The 21,253-nt window shown below is 40.4% G+C and overlaps 1 protein-coding gene across 7 annotated transcripts in view; it reads right to left on the bottom strand.

Annotated features, from left to right (window-relative positions):
• The window catches only part of NLGN1 (neuroligin 1), a 1,206,163-nt gene that overhangs the window by 38,465 nt on the left and 1,146,445 nt on the right, over window positions 1-21,253 (bottom strand). For 4 of the 7 annotated variants that reach the window (XM_073674916.1, XM_073674915.1, XM_073674919.1 and 1 more), the window contains one exon: window positions 18,555-18,767. In XM_073674916.1, coding sequence (XP_073531017.1) covers window positions 18,555-18,767 — 213 coding nt within the window. The remainder of the gene's footprint in view (window positions 1-18,554; window positions 18,768-21,253) is intronic. The other 3 variants (XM_073674918.1, XM_073674920.1, XM_073674922.1) reach the window with 1 other exon arrangement.

The raw sequence follows: 21,253 nt of genomic DNA, 5'->3' as shown, positions 1-21,253 counted from the left end.
TCCATAATGTATGTGGATTTTCTCAAACAGCACTTCCTGCCATGGTTCAAGAAGAAGAACCGTGTATTTCACAGCAAGATCATTTTTCTGCATGATAATGCACCATCTCATGCTGCACATAAAACATCTGCATCTCTGGCTGATATGGGCATAAAAGGGGACAAACTTATGGTGTGACCCCCATGCTCCCCTGACCTCTACCCCATTCAGAACCTTTGGAGCATCATTAAAAGGAGTGTCTATGATGGCGGGAGGCAGTTCACATCTAAGCAACAGCTCTGGGAGGGTATTCTGTCCTCATGCAAAACAATTGAAGCAGAAACCATCCAAAAACTGACAAATTCAATGGACGAGAGAGTTCAGAAGCTCCTTTCGAACAAGGGGTCCTATGTGAAAATGTAACATCACCTAGAATAAAGTTTTGAGTTGAAAACTGTTTGATTTCAGTTTCTAACAACCTGCTAATGCTTATAATTTCAAAAATGACCATTTTTTTGGTCTTTATTAAAATGAAAAGGTTGATCGAAAAGTTTGGGGGATCTAAGAGTGTGGCAACCCAGTAGTCATGATTACTTCGAATTCTGACAATATGAGGGTCATGCTGCAGGTAGTGCAGCAAGAAGGCACTTATGTCCCTTGCGCATCTCGGAGCCCCAAAATTATTTTCCGGGCTAGATGCAGCTAAAAATTATTTTTAATTTTAAATCTGGTGAAGCTTTAGTATAGATGGCCTAATAGGATCAGTGCTGCACACTGCTACAAAGCCCAAATTATTTTCCAGTCAAGATACAGATAAACATGATTAGTAATTTGAAAGCTTAAAACGGTTGGTAGGGTGATTTTAACCAATCATCAAGCTTTTACTCTCCCCAGGATGACACAGGGGTAGAAAAGTCGTTTCGGATCCATGATTTGTTCATCTTTATGAACGTGAGTCTGTCTACATTATCAGTGGAGAGCCGCGTGCGCTTATCTGTCAGCACACCACCAGCAGCGCTGAACACACGTTCAGACAGAACGCTGGCTGCGGGGCATGACAAGATCTCCAAGGCGTAAGTGGCTAGCTCCGGCCATTTATCCAGATTGGAAGCCCAAAAAGAGCAAGGGTCCAGTGACACAGTCGTGGCTTCAATGTTTACTTGGAGATACTCCTGTATCATCGTCTCTAGGCGTTGACTATGTGTCAGACTTCTTGTCTCCTGTGGCCTTGCAAAGGATGGGCTAAAAATGTGGTGAAATGATTCCGCAAAATTGATGTTACCAGCAGATACTGTGGTTCTGTTACGGTTTGAGTGCTGAACACTTGAAGGTCCCACGGTTGGCAAGTTGGAACTGTGAGATTCACTACATGCACCACTGGTATTTTGTGGAAAAGCACATGTAAGATTCTGCAACAGTCTCTGCTGATACTCCTGCATGCGTGCATCCCTTTCTATGGCAGGAATAATTTCTGCAAATTTACTTTTGTACCGGGGATCTAACAGTGTGGCAACCCAGTAGTCAGGATTATTTCTAATTCTCACAATTCGAGGGTCATGTTGCAGGTAGTGCAGCAAGAAGGCACTCATGTGTGTTGAGCATCCAGGAGCACCAAGTCCCTGTTGTGTTGGTGGCGAGGTAACAATCATGCTTCCTTCCTCTGTCCTCTCACCCCAACCTCGCACAACAGAAATGTGATCAAGGTCTCCCTCATCTGATGAGTCTTCCATCAGTTCGTCCTCCACTTCTTCCTGGGCTCCTGCACCTTCCTCACTAGTTTGGCTGCTACCATGCGCCCTGGTAAAACCATCTCCCCCACCCTCACATGCCTGCCGCCTTGGTGCTGCCGACCGTCTGGACCTTGCAAATGTTAGCCCTTCCGCATACAACTCCTCCTCCTCTACTTCCTCCACCTCCTCTTGTGCCACCACCTGACTCCGAATTCTGTTTAACATGTGCTCCAGCATGTAAATCACCGGAATAGTCATGCTGATAATGGCATCGTCAGCACTAAACATCTTCATCGCCATTTCAAAACTGTGCAGAAGGGTGCATAGGTCCCTGATCTGAGACCACTCCTCCAGCGTGATTTGCCCCACCTCTGAATCTCGTTGGCCCAGGCTATACGTCAGAACGTATTGCACCAGGGCTTGTCGGTGCTGCCACAGTCGCTGCAACATGTGCAGAGTTGAATTCCACCGGGTAGGCACATCGCATTTTAGCCGGTGAAGTGGCAGGCCCAACGACTTCTGTAGAGATGTAAGTCGCTGAGCTGCGGGATGCGAATGGCGGAAGTGAGCACACAGCAACCGTGCCCTCTGCAGAAGGCCATCTAGTCTGGGATAGTGGGCTAAAAATTGCTGGACAACCAGGTTCAACACGTGAGCCATACAAGGCATGTGTGTGACATTGCCCCGGCGAAGGGCCGCACCCAGGTTTGCAGCATTGTCGCACACGGCCTTCCCTGGTTTCAGGTCCAGTGGAGACAACCATTCATGAAATTGGTTCTCCAGAGCTGACCACAACTCCTCAGCTGTGTGACTCACATTTCCCAGACATTTCAATGTAAAAACCGCCTGATGACGTTGAGCCCTACTGCCAGCATAGTAAGGAGGTGTGCAGGATCCCTTCTGCACAGTTAGAAAGCTTGTGGCATGACCAGACAGGCTTTGGGTGCAGGTGGAAGACCGAGAGGAGGTTGAGGAGGCAGAAGCAGTGGAGGAACTTTGACATAAAGAGGATTGACGCACAACTCGTGGGGACGGCAAGACTTGGACAGCAGCCCCTTGTCCTGCTGTCACCATAGTTACCCAGTGCCCAGTCAGCGACATGTAACGCCCCTGTCCATGCCTACCCGTCCAAGTGTCTGTGGTGAAATGCACCCTGTCACACACAGAGTTTCTCAAAGAAGCGGTGATGTTGTGTGCGACATGCTGGTGGAGCGCAGGCACACCTTTCTTTGAGAAGTAGTGCCGACTGGGCATCTGGTACTGGGGCACTGCGACGGACATAAGGTCTCGAAAATCCTCTGTGTCCACCAGGCGGAAAGGCAGCATTTCTGTAGCCAAGAGCTTGCAGATGGTGAAATTCAACCTCTTAGCTTTCTCATGGCTAGGAGGAAATGGTCTTTTACTTGTCCACATCTGAGGGACCGAGGGCTGGCTATTGTGCTTAGACGGGGTTGATAAGGGTGTCCCCGGCAAACTGCCGGTCTGTGAGGAAGATGCAGGCGGACATGTTAGGTTGCCTTGATCCAAAGGTGGTGCTATCGATGTCGGACAGCGCTCAACACCAGCTGGTGTTACCACCTCCAAAGAAAATGATGACCTGCCAATCACGCTGGCTGTTGCGGGTAAAGAGGTGGCAGGTCTGCGCCCCAAAACAGGTGTGACTGCTGTCCCCCCAGTCACAGAGGATGAAGAGGCCGCGGATGCACAAGATATGGCAGACGGTGATTGGCCCGGCCGGCTAGGCCGCATTGTAGCACACTGAGCTTCCCACTGCAACTTATGCTTCATGTCCATGTGCCGGTTCATGCATGAAGTACTCAAACTATGTATTTTTTGGCCTCTACTTAGCTTTTGCTGACAAATGTTACAGATAACACGAGTTGGGTCATCTTTATCGATCTGAAAAAATGCCCAGGCTATGCAAGGCTTAGCACCCATGCGACCTGAAGAGCCACCACGACTTGTGGTGAGAGGCAGAGTTGTGTTTGAGGATGCAGTTGTTGACGTGCTTCCAGTACTACGTCTCTGTCCAGGAAGGCGCAACCTGACCTCGTCGTCACTAGCATCTTCCTCCACCTCCTCTGCTGACCTCATCTCTTGGCTGACTGTGGGTTGACAGTAAGTGGGATCTCCGACCTCATCATCATCACCCTGTGCGTTATCACACCCGTCGTCCTCAGAGCCAACCTGTTCCTGCCCTGACAAAAAACTAAAGTTGTCGCTCCAAACAGGTATTTGAGTCTTATCATCGTCTTTCTCGTTGTCTCCACCAACAGGAGTTACAGTTTGGGAATGAGGGTCTACATTATGGTCAGAACCTTCTGCGTCTGGTCCTGGATCCGACGCATAAAGATTCTGGGCATCAGTGCAGATCATTTCCTCGTCTGGATTCACAGAAGCGCTGGAGTCGACCTCTGATTCCCAGGCTATAGTATGAGTAAACAGCTCTGCAGACTCAACCATCTGTTCTACCTCATACTCAGACGGGCAGCTGGAGATTTGGGAGCTGTGAGGAAGCAAGTGCGATTTGGGTGACACCTTTGAGGACTGGAGTATTTGTGATGTTGAAGTTGATGTGGAGGAGAGCCCACTTAAAGGAGCACTTGATATCCGTTGAAGCACCTGCTGTTTTTGTGCCTCATCTGGAATTTGTAGCGATTGGCGTGGCCGTAAGAAAGGGATCTTATCACATTGTCCGCTAAAAGAAGTAGACATTTTAGTTTGGCTGGAAGATGGTCTTTCTTCTGCAGATGTTACTGTTGCTTTAACACCTACCCCACGGACACAACCTTTTTTCCCCTTCCCAACACGCCTATTCCCCTTTCCACCAGCAGCAGGCCTTTTTCCACTCATTTTGGTGGTTAACTAATTCACAACTCTGGAGTTGTTTGCACAAAAAAACAATGGATGGTAACCGAGCAGAGCTGAGTGGCCAAACTGTGGTATTAGGCCAAAACTATTGGCTGGGTTAGATGCAGAAAAAAATTATTTTGAATTTGCAACCTGATGGAGGTCAGTATAGATGGACTAATACAAATAGTCCCACACACTGCTAGAAGCCCAAATATTTTTTCAGAGGTACTGTAGATGCAGATAAAAATTATTTTTAATTTGCAACCTGATGGAGGTCAGTATAGATGGACTAATAGACCAAGTCCCACACACTGCTAGAAGCCCAAATATTTTTTCAGAGCTAGATGCAGAAAAAAATTATTTTTAATTTGCAGCCTGATGGAGGTCAGTATAGATGGACTAATAGACCAAGTCCCACACACCGCTAGAAGCCCAACTATTTTTTCAGAGCTAGATGCAGAAAAAAATTATATTCAATTTGCAACCTGCTGGAGGTCAGTATAGAAGGACTAATAGAACAAGTCCCACACACTGCTAGAAGCCCAAATATTTTTTCAGAGCTAAATGAAGAAAAAAATTATTTTTAATTTGCAACCTGATGGAGGTCAGTATAGATGGACTAATAGACCAAGTCCCACACACCGCTAGAAGCCCAAATATTTTTTCAGAGCTAGATGCAGAAAAAAATTATTTTTAATTTGCAACCTGATGGAGGTCAGTATAGATGGACTAATAGACCAAGTCCCACACACTGCTAGAAGCCCAAATATTTTTTCAGAGCTAGATGCAGAAAAAAATTATTTTTAATTTGCAACCTGATGGAGGTCAGTATAGATGGACTAATAGACCAAGTCCCACACACCGCTAGAAGCCCAAATATTTTTTCAGTGCTAGATGCAGAAAAAAATAATTTTTAATTTGCAACCTGATGGAGGTCAGTATAGATGGACTAATAGATCAAGTCCCACACACTGCTAGAAGCCCAAATATTTTTTCAGAGCTAGATGCAGAAAAAAATTATTTTTAATTTGCAACCTGATGGAGGTCAGTATAGATGGACTAATAGACCAAGTCCCACACACTGCTAGAAGCCCAAATATTTTTTCAGAGCTAGATGCAGAAAAAAAATATTTTTAATTTGCAACCTGATGGAGGTCAGTATAGATGGACTAATAGACCAAGTCCCACACACCGCTAGAAGCCCAACTATTTTTTCAGAGCTAGATGCAGAAAAAAATTATATTCAATTTGCAACCTGCTGGAGGTCAGTATAGAAGGACTAATAGAACAAGTCCCACACACTGCTAGAAGCCCAAATATTTTTTCAGAGCTAAATGAAGAAAAAAATTATTTTTAATTTGCAACCTGATGGAGGTCAGTATAGATGGACTAATAGACCAAGTCCCACACACTGCTAGAAGCCCAAATATTATTTCAGAGCTAGATGCAGAAAAAAATTATTTTTAATTTGCAACCTGATGGAGGTCAGTATAGATGGACTAATAGACCAAGTCCCACACACCGCTAGAAGCCCAAATATTTTTTCAGAGCTAGATGCAGAAAAAAATTATTTTTAATTTGCAACCTGATGGAGGTCAGTATAGAAGGACTAATAGAACAAGTCCCACACACTGCTAGAAGCCCAAATATTTTTTCAGAGCTAAATGAAGAAAAAAATTATTTTTAATTTGCAACCTGATGGAGGTCAGTATAGATGGACTAATAGACCAAGTCCCACACACCGCTAGAAGCCCAAATATTTTTTCAGAGCTAGATGCAGAAAAAAATTATTTTTAATTTGCAACCTGAGGGAGGTCAGTATAGATGGACTAATAGACCAAGACCCACACACTGCTAGAAGCCCAAATATTTTTTCAGAGCTAGATGCAGAAAAAAATTATTTTTAATTTGCCACCTGATGGAGGTCAGTATAGATGGACTAATAGACCAAGTCCCACACACCGCTAGAAGCCCAAATATTTTTTCAGTGCTAGATGCAGAAAAAAATAATTTTTAATTTGCAACCTGATGGAGGTCAGTATAGATGGACTAATAGATCAAGTCCCACACACTGCTAGAAGCCCAAATATTTTTTCAGAGCTAGATGCAGAAAAAAATTATTTTTAATTTGCAACCTGATGGAGGTCAGTATAGATGGACTAATAGACCAAGTCCCACACACTGCTAGAAGCCCAAATATTTTTTCAGAGCTAGATGCAGAAAAAAATTATTTTTAATTTGCAACCTGATGGAGGTCAGTATAGATGGACTAATAGACCAAGTCCCACACACTGCTAGAAGCCCAACTATTTTTTCAGAGCTAGATGCAGAAAAAAATTATATTCAATTTGCAACCTGCTGGAGGTCAGTATAGAAGGACTAATAGAACAAGTCCCACACACTGCTAGAAGCCCAAATATTTTTTCAGAGCTAAATGAAGAAAAAAATTATTTTTAATTTGCAACCTGATGGAGGTCAGTATAGATGGACTAATAGACCAAGTCCCACACACTGCTAGAAGCCCAAATATTATTTCAGAGCTAGATGCAGAAAAAAATTATTTTTAATTTGCAACCTGATGGAGGTCAGTATAGATGGAATAATAGACCAAGTCCCACACACCGCTAGAAGCCCAAATATTTTTTCAGAGCTAGATGCAGAAAAAAATTATTTTTAATTTGCAACCTGATGGAGGTCAGTATAGATGGACTAATAGACCAAGTCCCACACACTGCTAGAAGCCCAAATATTTTTTCAGAGCTAGATGCAGAAAAAAATTATTTTTAATTTGCAACCTGATGGAGGTCAGTATAGATGGACTAATAGACCAAGTCCCACACACCGCTAGAAGCCCAAATATTTTTTCAGAGCTAGATGCAGAAAAAAATTATTTTTAATTTGCAACCTGATGGAGGTCAGTATAGATGGACTAATAGACCAAGTCCCACACACCGCTAGAAGCCCAACTATTTTTTCAGAGCTAGATGCAGAAAAAAATTATATTCAATTTGCAACCTGCTGGAGGTCAGTATAGAAGGACTAATAGAACAAGTCCCACACACTGCTAGAAGCCCAAATATTTTTTCAGAGCTAAATGAAGAAAAAAATTATTTTTAATTTGCAACCTGATGGAGGTCAGTATAGATGGACTAATAGACCAAGTCCCACACACTGCTAGAAGCCCAAATATTTTTTCAGAGCTAGATGCAGAAAAAAATTATTTTTAATTTGCAACCTGATGGAGGTCAGTATAGATGGACTAATAGACCAAGTCCCACACACCGCTAGAAGCCCAAATATTTTTTCAGAGCTAGATGCAGAAAAAAATTATTTTTAATTTGCAACCTGATGGAGGTCAGTATAGATGGACTAATAGACCAAGTCCCACACACTGCTAGAAGCCCAAATATTTTTTCAGAGCTAGATGCAGAAAAAAATTATTTTTAATTTGCAACCTGATGGAGGTCAGTATAGATGGACTAATAGACCAAGTCCCACACACCTCTAGAAGCCCAAATATTTTTTCAGTGCTAGATGCAGAAAAAAATAATTTTTAATTTGCAACCTGATGGAGGTCAGTATAGATGGACTAATAGACCAAGTCCCACACACTGCTAGAAGCCCAAATATTTTTTCAGAGCTAGATGCAGAAAAAAATTATATTCAGTTTGCAACCTGATGGAGGTCAGTATAGATGGACTAATAGAATGATGCTATGCCCAAAAGATTTTACTTCACTAGGTGCAGTAAAAAAAATGGTATTCTATACACAGGTGTTATATCTTGCAACACAGATAGGCTACTCCACTGACTAACACACTCTGCAATAGGCCAAAAAGGATTAGCTTTGCTAGATTCAGCCAAATGCTGTGAAAAAAAACTTGCACAGCACTGGCACAGACCTGCCTGGCAAAAACTGATAGGAACTCATGTAACCTAGTCCTGAAAAGGACTCCAATTACAATTAGTCTTTACTCCCACAACCTATCTATTTAAGAGCACAGACCTCCCTGATAAAAGTCGTAGGAAATGCTGTAACCTAGTCCTTAAAAGGACTGCAATCACAACTATTCCCTACTCCCAAGCTATCTGTATATTTGTGCGAAAATTGGCTTGAAATTAACAAGGTATAGCGCACACAGCAACAGCGGTGCCGTCTAACACGCAGCTGCAGCAGTGAGAAAATGGTGGCGACGGGGAAAATGGCTTGGTCTTATAGGGCAAAGACATGTGACATACACTGCCAATGACACATGCCCTTGCTTTTGTTAAAAAAAGCACTTCGCTCCGTGTGTGCGCTGCTGATAGGCTGACAGATTGCACCTCCCCACTGCAAATGCGGGAAAGAGAAAAAAAAATGGAGATCTTCATTGTTCCTGCAGAGATCCATCCCCTGCCCCTCCCCCCACCCCGCTGTACACTCAAACTGCGTATTAACATTAATTTTCATCATTACTGAGAAAAAATCCAGTTATGATTTTGGTGCACGAACAGTTATCGAACATAACCTCGAACAGCCGAATTTTTCTCAAATTGTTCGTGTTCGCCGAACGGCTCGAACACCGCCCAAAACAGCTCGAATTTGAGATTGGCGAACAGTTCGAGTAGAACAACGCTCATCTCTAATCTTAATCCTGATTATTTGCTTAAATAGCAATACAGTACTCCATTTTACTGCTCCATTTGATTGTTAGCAGAATACAGGCAGATTTTGTTGATTTTATTCATATTGCTGTATTGTGTAAGCAGAGGAACTTTTCCATCCCATCAAATGTGATTGCATATTACTGCGGTAATAATCATGACATTTTTGGAGTGTGCGAAATATTCCACTCCATTTAAAGTCAGCCATCTGTGTTTTATTAAACCTATTCACACTTGGTTGCTGACCAATACTATACTACAAGGCCACAGCCTAAAACCGTGGTCATCACACATGATCACATATTACTGCGGTATTAATTCAGACATTTTTGTGGAGCATGCCAAATATTACACTCCATTTAAAATAGTAAATGCGCGTGGCAAGGGGTGGGGAAGTGGACGTAATGGTGCACGCAGAGGCCGAGGCCGTGGGCAATATTAAACTGTGCCTGCTGAGGGAGCACAACAAACACCCACATCATGTCAAACTACCTTCCTGTCCCAATTACTAGGGGACCACGGAACACCACTCTTGTATTTAGAGCAGTGTGAAAAGGTTGTTGGTTGGATAGCAGATAATGCTTCCAGTCACTTTGCCACCACTACCACCACCTTGTCTTACACACGGTCAAGTCTCAGTAGCTGTGAGTCTGAATCACATATTGCTCACCCTGATCCTCCTTCCTCTCACCATGCCAAGTTGTTGACAACTGTAACATAGCAGGCAGAAAGAGGATGAGGAGGAACAGGAGCTGATTTCCTGTGCTACAGACGATACTAGCCACACCACATTCATACCGTCTGTTCAGAGTGGATGGCCTGAGGAAAATGAGAATGAGGAGGAGGATGAGGAGGAGAGCATGGACAGTCGTCCTCTTGGTCAGGACAGGGAAGACTTGGCAGGTGGCAGTCTGGCACACACGGCTGACTTTATGTTCCTCTGCCTTTCCCGTGACCTTCGCATTGTACGCATTTTTACTGACAGTGATTACTGGTTGGTCACACTTCTAGACCCATGCTACAAGGAGAACTTTCTATTTCTCCTTCCCATGGTGGAGAGGTCTAGTAAAATGTTGCAGCACCAGAAGGCCCTAGTTGCGGAATTATTAAAAAAATTCACATCTGAAAATGCAGGCGGCAGAGGTCACAGTTCCTTGGAAAATCAAGGCGTACAGGCGAGGGAGACACAAATTTGATGCAGCAGAGGTAGGGGAACATTGTCAAAGGTGTGAGGCAGTTTTCTCAGACCCTCTCAACGCCTTGGCCATTATGCGCTGGGTACTCTGATAAGGAGGGCAAAGTTTTGGAAGATACTGAAGGAGTACCTAGCCGACCATACCAACATCCTCGGTGATTCCTCTGTGCCTTATAATTATTGGATATCCTAGCTGGACACATGGCAAGAACTGGCTCTCTACGACTTGCCCTGCCTCTAGAGTTTTGGCAGAGCGGGCTTTTAGAGCTGCCGGGGGCATTATAACTGATAGGCGCACCCGTCTGTCAACTGAAAATGCTGACAGGCTGACTCTTATAAAAATGAACAAGGGGTGGATTGGGCCAGACTTCTCAACACCACTGGATGATAGCAGCGGAACATAAAGTCAAATCCAGTGGCTTTTTTGGGGAAGTCTATTCCCATGCACCTCTTCACACCCAGACATGGGTATATGCTTCCTGATTTTTGCTCTTTTCTGTTGTCCTCCGCCTTCTCCTCATCCACCACCACCATATCACCAGGGTGATCATGATGCAATAACCACATAATTTTTTTAAGGGTGTTTATGATGCCCGTAGGAAATATTTTTAGAGGCCTTCCTCTAACATTCTGTATGTTATACAGTATGTTCTGTTCATGTATACCCCCCAGGGGTAAATGTTTTTCAGCCCATGCACTTAGTGCATGGGCATTACCAGTATAGGAGACCCATTCCTTAACAATGCTAACAATTTTATTCAATGAGGACCTCCTCTACGTCTCTTCAAATGGAGAATGCGTCCAATTTTTTGCCAGCCCTTGCAGTTACTGCATATGCAATAACATTATTGAAGACCCACTCCTTTATAATGGGAACATTTTTTTTTACTAAGGCCCTCCTCTATCTTTCTTCAAAGGGGTATTGGAGCGCTTCCTAAATTTTTGGCAGCTCTTGTAGTCACTGCATGGGCATTACCAGTATAGGAGACCCATTCTTTATAATGGGAACATTTTTTTAACTGAGGCCCTCCTCTATGTGTCTTTAAATTGGTATTGGGGTTTTTACAAATTTATGCAGCCCTTACAGTCACTGCATACACAATAACAGTATAGGAGACCCGCTAATTTATAATGGGAAATTATTTTTTTCTTAAATCAGGCCCTCTATGTGTCTTCTAAGGTGTATTGGGGTTTTTCCACATTTTGAGCAGGCCTTGAATTCACTGCATATGCTATAACAGTATAGGAGACTCGCTCCTGAATAATTGGAACAACAAAGCACAGCTAGCTGATGGCCCTCTAACAATAGTGAGGGCCGACTACTGGCCCTTTAACAATAGTAAGGGCCGCTTGATGACCCTTTAAAAATAGGCTTTGTGACTTTCAGAGTCCCTCCTTCATAAATGAAACAGGATGTGTTTGATCATATTTCACACACCACATTGCCAGATAAGGTTGTAAAATGTTAAAATGACATTTAATGGTGATTGTATTTTTCACAGTTGAAAGCAATGCAAAAGTGCAAAAATACATCAAAAACGCTATGTATGAACATAGTCCAAGGTGTGGAGGAGCATTTTTGGTTTTGGTTATTTATTTTGCCTTATATACAAGTCTTTACCCTGTAAAGGATTTTCCCTAACATTTTTTACAGGAAAATCCATTTTGGTTTAGCTTTTGTATGTTTTATTGTGACTGCGTAAAAGTGGTGTAATACTCTGACATCATTGTTCACAGCAGTGACCTGGGAGTTAGAGATGTTTCCAGGGGTCTTCCCCATGCTGTTCCCATGTCATTTCACCACTGTTCCCATCGATTTGGGCAATTTTTAGGCCCCCTGCAGACCTCCGGTGGGGGCCGCCAGAAAAATGCTCGAGTTTCCCATAGACTTACATTGGGCTCGTTGCTCAGGTCGAGCACCCGAGCATTTCAATTTGCTCGACCCGAGCAACAAGCACTCGAGCATTTTAATGCTCGCTCATCACTAAAAGCCATAAAATAGTTATGCTATCAGAAATATAATCGTGAATCAATTAAATTAATCAAGGCAATTCTAGTCAGGCCTTGGATATGTGGAGGGGTGGGACTGGTCGTTGGAGTTGGGAAAAGGAGGTTGGGGCAGAATGGCATTTCGATATAGTGTGTTAAGGTGAGATGTACATCACCATATTTTCCATCAGAGTGCGATCCATCAAAACATCGGATCACACTCGGATCAATGTTAGTCTATGGGACCGCGCACAGAAAGTTTGTTCTCCATCTTTTCCTTACAGTGTGCTCCGATTCTGCCATCAGAGAGAATCAGAACACACTATGCTGACTCTCTGATCAAACACTGATCAGAATGTCATTTGCATAATCGGCACAATACTTTTGGCTTTCTGACCCTAGCTTAAAGGGGTTTTCCCACGAACTAAAGTTAATTAAAAAAATTGGCTGTGTCTGACCATGTACGGAACATACCACAGCTCCTGGGCAGGGGAGGAAGCAAAAGGTAATACAGATATTACAGCAGGGGATTGCAGAGGATTAATTTTGTGAGGTAAAACATTTCACTGCCTGTTTTTAAACAATATTTTACCTCACAAAATGAATCCTCTGTGATCCCCTGCTGTAATGTCTGTATTTTCTTTTGCTTCCTCCCCTGCCCAGGAGATGTGGTATGTTCTGTACATGGTCAGACACAGACAATTTTTAAAATGAACTTTCAATCGTGGGAAAAACCTCTTTAAGGCTAGGGTCACATGACCGTAGATTCTCTCATCTGAGAGAAATGGGTCAATTAGGTTAATTACACACTGGTCAGAGTTTAATCTGAGTATCAGCATAGTGTGATTCAAATCTACGGTTGTGTGACATTGGCCTGAGAAAAACATGGAGACCAAAATTTCTCCATCTTCTCCATTGTGTGAGTCTGCGGAAAACGGACTGCACTCAGATGTCACCCGGATGCAGTTTGATGTTTTCCACACACCCTTAGACTTGAATGGGTGAGTGTCTTACAATTTCAGAGTGAAATTTCAGCATGCTGTGATTTTTTTCAAAGACAGATTCTGTCACTGAAAAATATCGTCATCAGCACTGCCCCATTGAGAGACATCAGTCCCAGTGTCATCCTAAAAAAAATCTGATAGCACTCGTCTGATGTACTCGGTGGTGTGAGCAACCTTTAACTGTGATAATTTTGTCAGAATGTATGAACTGAAAAGTAAAAATACCAAACATGCAAATATATGTATGTCAATATAAAGGTTGAATGTGCCTTTGTGATGTCATGCTGATAATATGTACAATATGTGTATTTGTGATTGTATTATATGTGGACCCACAGATGGAATTGTATTTGATACCTCTTTGGTGCCTAATAAAAAATGTTTACGCTTTTTGATTAACATTTACTGGTAAAGCTTTAGGTGAAGCAACTCTTAAATTGCCTCTGTTCACACTAGCGTCATGATTTCTATCTTTATAGGAGCAATCAAGACAATGACAAGTCTGTTATGATCTGTCATGATCAATTATGATCAGTTAAGGTGGATCTGTTTCTTTCTCCATTGACTTATAATGAGCCAGTCAGTTTTCTATCAGGTATCAGGGTTTTTTATGTTGAATACAAGACTGCAGCTTTCTATGCTATTCTCACAAGATCTAATGCAATCATGAAGAGAGAGATTTGGCAATTGTTCTGAAAAATTGCTTTAAAATACAAAAATAGTAAAATAATAATTGCACATATCTAACATAGTCTTAAAAAAAATAAGTGATTAAGAAAATTCAAATTTGACAAAATTAACATTTGGCAATTAGCTGGAATTTGGCTTGAAAGTTCGATTTTGAGACCCCAGAGCATAATAAATACAGTGCTGCTTACTATTATTGGCACCCCATCATTATGTTCATAGACTGTACAATATCTTCAGAACAAAATGGAAATGTACCAAAGTTATATCCTCAGGATTTTTCAATCAGTGGTCCAAAGTAATACAACAATAAAACATTGTTTTTTAACTTCCATGTTGCAATTTCAAAAGAAAAAACTGAATAAACAGCATGTGCAGCAATAAAGCCACCCCTATTTAATACTTGCTTGCACACTCTTTGGCATTGTTGACAGCCTCCAAATGTTTCTTGTAGACATATTCTCATCTGGAATTTTCTCCCACTCTTCATTTGCAGTTTGTTCAAGCTCTTAACTGTTTGCAGGGTTCTTTTTTCCAATGGCAGATTTCAGCTCACCCTAAAGATTTTCATTGGGATCGAGGTCAGGACTAATTGCTGGCCATTTTAAAACAGTCCATTTTTTTCTTTTTCAACCATTCCTGTGTACTTTTGCACATGTGCTTTGGGTCATTATTTTGCTGGAGGACCCATGATCTTCGACTCAAACGAAGTTTTTTTACACTGGGTAGGACATTTGTCTCTAAAAATCTCTTGATAATTCTCTGATTTCATGATTCTTGTGATACGGTGAAGGCCTCCAGTGCAAGACACAGAAAAGCAACCCCACAGCATTATGGATCCTCTACCATGCTTAAGTGTTGGTAAGGTGTTCTTTTTCTTATAAGCTTCATTGAGCTGTCTGTAAACAAACTGTTCATTTCTTTGCATTGCCAAGAAAGCTCTGCTTTTGTTCCATCTGTCCACAGAACATTTTCCCAGAAGGATTGTGGTTTGTCACGGTACTCTTTGGCAAAGATCAGTCATTCCTTTTTATGTCTTTTCTTCAGAAATGGTTTCTTCCTTGGCCTTCGCCCATAAAGCTCTGTTTAGTGTGCAGTATATGATACTTGTTGAAACCATGACCCCAGACTGTTCCAGGTTGGCCTTCAGGTCTTTGGATGCTTGACGTGGTGTTTTTTCCACCATTCGCACCAACCTTCAAAGACATTTCTTGTCAATTTTCCTCTTTCCCCCAGGTCCAGGGTGGTTTTTGACTGTTCCATGATTTTCAAACTTCTTAATAACATTGCGCACTATTGAAACTGGGACACCAAGGTCTTTGGAGGTGGCCTTATACCCTCTGGAAGTCTTGTGTTTGCTAATAATAGCAGTTGTGATGTCCTCAGACAGCTCCATTGTCTTCGCCATTGTGACAAAGGAACAGGGCCTAACCTGTGGCTTTTTAAAACACTGAAGTCATCATTCATTGGCTAATTCATGTCACATGGGCACCCACAACTAATCACAAGTAAATCAGTTTTGTGATTTACCACAGGAGAGTCAAAATGTGTTTCCATACTAAATTAATGTAAAGGGTGCCAATACCAGTGACACAGCAAGCTTTGGGTTTTCTATTTTTCCCTCCCATTGTTTTTGTTTTAAATTATTGTTTATCATTTGCTCTTTTGCATTTAACATGAGTGCTCTATGCAAGAAAACTGGTTCACTTGATTCATTTTTTTCAGGAGATATTCCACATTATGTACTTAAACTTCATGGGTGCCAATAACAATGAGAAGGACTGAAGGAAGTGAAAACATTAAAACAATACTCGCCTCACCACTTATCTGCCCTGCAACCACAGCTCCCAGCCTGGCCCTCTGTACAGCTCCCTCTGTTTTCTTCGATACTTCTCAAGGCAGAATATATCATCTTACTCCTTCTTCACTCTTCACCAGGGATTCTGGCCCTGATTAGGCCTCTGACTTGACAACGCACTAAGAAGGTCTTGGGCCACCCATGTCTTGATATGTGTCATGACATGAGAGGTTTATTGAGCACCAGAAGCCCCGGTACAGAGTGAAGATTGAGGAAGAGGATATTGAGTTCTGTGGACATGTAAAGAAAAGGCTGGAGGGTACAGCATGGAAGACAAGAGAGGAAGCTGTGCCAGAAAGTAGGTAAACAGCAAGATGAGAATTATTTTTTTTTGTTTTTGTTTGTTTTCAATCTTTTCTTAGACCTCTACAAATCAGCAGAATTGCAGCTGGCTGGGTAACATTTTTTCTGGATTCACAAGCAAAATAGCACAAAAAATTTGGACTTGGAAAAATCAAAAATTTTGTAATAATTTGAGGTAAAATATATTTTTCTTGAAATGATGATCTGATCTCTAGTTTTTAATTATCTAACTGAAATTTATATATATATAAAGTATGTACAAGATATAAAAATGCTTAATAGCTACTGAACAGTATATGTCTTGTACCATATACTGATGTGCCCACCATAATATTTTCTTCAATTTAGTTAAGAAATCCATTTTCTCATGGAAACATTCAATACTATATACCATAAAAACCAATGGGTGACCACATACAGGTGCATATATCATAAACATCTTGTGATAGAGAGTCACAAAATCATGTTTTTTTTTTAAGCTCGTTATTTTCCTCCATAAATCTTAGGTTATTTTGATCTAAAAGCAAAGGTAAGGAAGGACAGATTTGTAGGCCCACATTTTATCAGAATTTGATAACAGATTCACATCTAGTAACATCTATTAGCTCTTTATTTTCCCACAGGTCACCTATGTGGGGAAAATTATTAGATATCGATAAAATGTAAAGTAATATATGTGCAGTATATGTAAAACTTTTATATAGCAAATCTTTATGTCGATTCAGTTACACTAACCTTAACCTTTCTTAACTGCACATTAGAGAGGAGTGGTGTTCGACTTGAACTGTTCGCCAATCTCAAATTCAAGCTGTTTTAGGCGGTGTTCGAGTCGTTCGACGAACTCGAACGATTTGCAAAGAATTCGGCTGTTCGAGGTTATGTTCGATAAATGTTCGTGTACCAAAAGCGTAACTGGATTTTTTCACAGTAATACTGTTAATCATTGTTAATAGACAGTTTCAGTGTAGAGTACCCCTTGGATATAACAAATGGTGGATTTGTCCGAATGTATTGGGTTCTGTTTTGGGCACAACTCCCAACGGGGATACCACTAAGTCTTGTAAGGAAAGTGTTCTGAATGGAACCGCCATTCTACCTAAAGATATTTCTTTTTTTAATTTTCTTGTCACGACGTCTGGGTGTTGGTAGGCTGATTTTAGAATTTTACTCCAGCCTTTCTTGATTTTAGAAGGGCATGACATGCCTATATCTGTGTCTCCTCCTTTTACTCCTCCACCTCTTTTCTTTTCGCATGACTATATGTACTTTTCACTTTTCCATGTATTAGTTGGCTCTTCTGAGCAGTTTGTCAGCTTTTGGACACCTTTGAAGTTGTTTTCTGTGTGTTTTCTATGTGTTTTTGTTTGCCTGCCATTGGTTTTGACGGTGTTCGGCGACCGTTCGACGAACCATTCGGCGAACATGCCGGTGTTCGACGAACCGAACCGAACCCTAACACTACGGGAGTGGCTCAACACTACTGCACATAACACCAAATTCACTCTATTTTCAAACAGACAGAACATGGAAATTGTACCAAACTTGGACACATTCCCGACATTTATTTTGTTGACAATCGAGCCGTAAAAAACATTACAAGTCAAAAGGCCAACAGACTTTAATAGGTTTGTGTTCTGGCCATGAAAAAAATGGATTGAACGTGTCCATTAAAATCTTATGTGTGAATTGGGCCAAAATTGGTCAGAAAAACCTTAAATTTCATTATACTGGGTGGAACCGAAAAGGACAAGGAAAAAAGAAACTTAGAGTACAATAAAATATGACTAAAAGCTCAAAGCCCTGACAATTTGGAATCATGCATGCAAAACATTTAAAGTTACTTCTCACAGACAGTAATAAATTCCACTCATGAATTTTCAGTGAGTATGTCTTATCTTGAAACTCCTCTTTTAACCTAGACAATGTTTCCTGAGCAGCAACCATTAAAATAAAATTGTATTTTGCTTTTACAAGCCAAGGGTTCTTGTGAGAAACTAAACTTGCCACTGAAGAATGACAGAATACAATTGACCTTATTCTGTGTGGTTCATAGGATATTTAAAAAAAAAAAACAACACATTTAAGAAAAAACAGAAGCAATGTGTATTTGTGATGTGCAAGCATTTCTAAACTGTACTAGTAAGTTTTTTAATAAACACATCAGTCATGAGCCAGTCAGCAGCACTTTAATTGCACTCAGCGATGGCAACGGAAAAATGATAGTGACTGAAAATTATTGTGAGGCCAGAGGACAGTCACACACAGCCGCATGCAAACACCAAAAATGACAAAATTTGCAACCTGCATAATACCTTTGGTTGAATTGCTCCAACGGTTACCTTCTGAATAATGGGACATAGTCAACAGATTGACACATGATGCACCAGCACCAGATCCAAAAACTGTAATTCTTAAAGGATCACCACCAAAGAATCCAATGTTTTCACTAGTCCAACGTAAGGCTTGAATGAGATCAAGAAGGCCATAGTTTCCCTTTGCAGCTTGATCGCCGGTGCTTAGAAAACCTGCGCAGAAATAAATAGGAACCATTACTGAAATGATTAAAGTTAAGCCAATTTGAGCCAATAGTGCAATTTTTTTCTCATGTCATTTATTTGATTTTAGAGCACATTCTTCATAATGTTCATATCTAAGTAATAAGACATTGAGTATGACATTGTAATGACAGACTTGAATTGATCTACCAACATAGAGAAATGACATGAACTCCAGGATAGAATTTAATTTTAGGAAGTATTTTAAAATAATTGGGATAATATCAATCATATAAAAATATGCATTATGTAGGCTATGATAGTATATAATATTGTCACCAAAATAGATTATCTCCAATCTAGATTTTTTTTAGAAGTAGGTACAAAACTTCTTCTTACTACTGTCAAAGATGCAGGACTTTATATGGGATTTGGAAACCCAAAGCAAGGCCTAGCTATAAAGATCATAGGATGTTCTCATAGGTATTAAAAATTAATACTATATAGGTAAAGAAATGTTGCTATGGTCTAAATACATTTCTATAGATAATGTATTCTTCCTATGTCTATAATAAAAGCATTATTGAAATGATATACAGGGTAAATTTTATGGAAAATGTTGTGTTGTGTTGCAGTTGTAGCAAGGAAGACAAACAAACAAAAGATGCATATTCTGATTTTCAAACTGATGGAACAGAACTTCAGTGGCTTAAAATACATTTATTCTACAGGGTGGGCCATTTATATGGATACACCTAAATTAAATGGGAATGGTTGGTGATATCAACTTCCTGTTTGTGGCACATTAGTATATGGGAGGGGGAAAACTTTCCAGATGGGTGGTGACCATGGCAGCCATTTTGAAGTCGGCCATTTTGGATCTAACTTTTTTTCAATGGGGAGAGGGTCATGTGACACATCAAACTTATTGAGAATTTCATAAGAAAAACAATGGTGTGCTTGGTTTTAGCGTAACTTTATTCTTTCATGAGTTTTTTACAAGTTTATGACCACTTATAAAATGTGTTCAAAGCGCTGCTCATTGTGTTGGATTGTCAATGCAACCCTCTTCTCCCACTGTTGACACACTGATAGCAACACCGCAGAAGAAATGCTAGCACAGGCTTCCAGTATCAGTAATCCTGTAGAGTTATTTGTGCCATAGTACACAGCAGAATTTAAGCGCTACTTAACACCTTAAATTTCTAGTGGCCTAAGGCTCAAATCAGTTTTATAATACTGCTCTCAGTCACAATTTTCCTAGGCAAGGAAAGGTTCCTTGGAAAAAATAAGGTTGCATATAAACCTCTTACAGAAGCTTGGCTTGCTCTACTATGCCACCATAAGTTAATGCTGACTTTTGCACATAACTTGAGTTTTTCAGCCAGATTAAGGTATTTTCCAAAAGGAAAAGACCTTGATCTGCAGTCAGCTGTTTCTGGGTGCTTGGCATTGCAGGAATTCTATGTATTATTTTGGAACACATTAAACAATGGTGAAAAACAAAACATCTTTGTAATATATTATTAATTAGTCTATCAGTAAAAGCATGATTCGTATAGCCAAAGCAGTTTCTTATAGTTATCGTTGCTGGCATTTACTCATATTGACCATAGTAGCATATCAATGATGCCAAATGTTTCTGGAATGGCAGGTTTTTCTACCTTTTTACACATTATTGTCTCTTACATCTTAGGTAAATAACATAAAAATAATTTGTTGGACATTTATATGTTATAATAAAGTTGTGCTTTATTGAAAACATTATTAAACTCTTCACCATCTGGGACTTTAATCTGTCAATTAAGAAGAAGAAAACTTCAAAAAAGTTTATAGTTTATTATTCTTCACAAGTTTACAATTTCATTTCCTTCGTTGGTTTTTTATTTCCCTTGCACAGACAAAATACTTTATATTAGTTTGCCTTATGTTATCCATTACTATTTATTGTCAATATAAGGTATAGCATTTTGTGTCTACGATGAATTGTATGAGTGATTTTCATAGATTTATTTTCTTTACGTAAGCTCATGATAAGCTATATATTTATGAAATTATTAAACTGTTATTAGTGCTGAAAATAAACTATATAGAAAAAAACCCTGATGAAATAGTAGAAATATTGCATGACATATCTGAATTATTGTACTATACTGCTATACAGAACCTGCACTGTATCAATATGTAAAAAAAACCTTCTCACATGAAGGTGAACATAACCTCATCATACTGATTATCAAAACTGTTTACTGGGATTATAGAACTATATTATAGAAAATGAAATGTACAAAATATCTAACTGACTGACTTATGGATAGGTTATGAGTTTTAACAGACAGTATAACCTAATTCTTAGGGAATGTTTCTATGGATAAATAAATACATAGAAATGGCCTGAAAAAGTAATCTTATAGCAACATGGGTTTCTTGGTGAATCATGACCATAATCACAAGCTTCAAATTATATGTAAAGAACATACAGGGCTGATCTTCTAGCCCTTGTGGTTGCTCCTTTA

Source organism: Phyllobates terribilis, unplaced genomic scaffold, assembly GCF_046119375.1.
Source record: "Phyllobates terribilis strain yellow unplaced genomic scaffold, ASM4611937v1 Scaffold_3__8_contigs__length_932513732, whole genome shotgun sequence".
In the NCBI taxonomy this organism is placed as follows: Eukaryota; Metazoa; Chordata; class Amphibia; order Anura; family Dendrobatidae; genus Phyllobates; species Phyllobates terribilis.
Note: the sequence above shows the minus strand (reverse complement) of the source record. Positions and strands in the feature narration are given on the sequence as shown.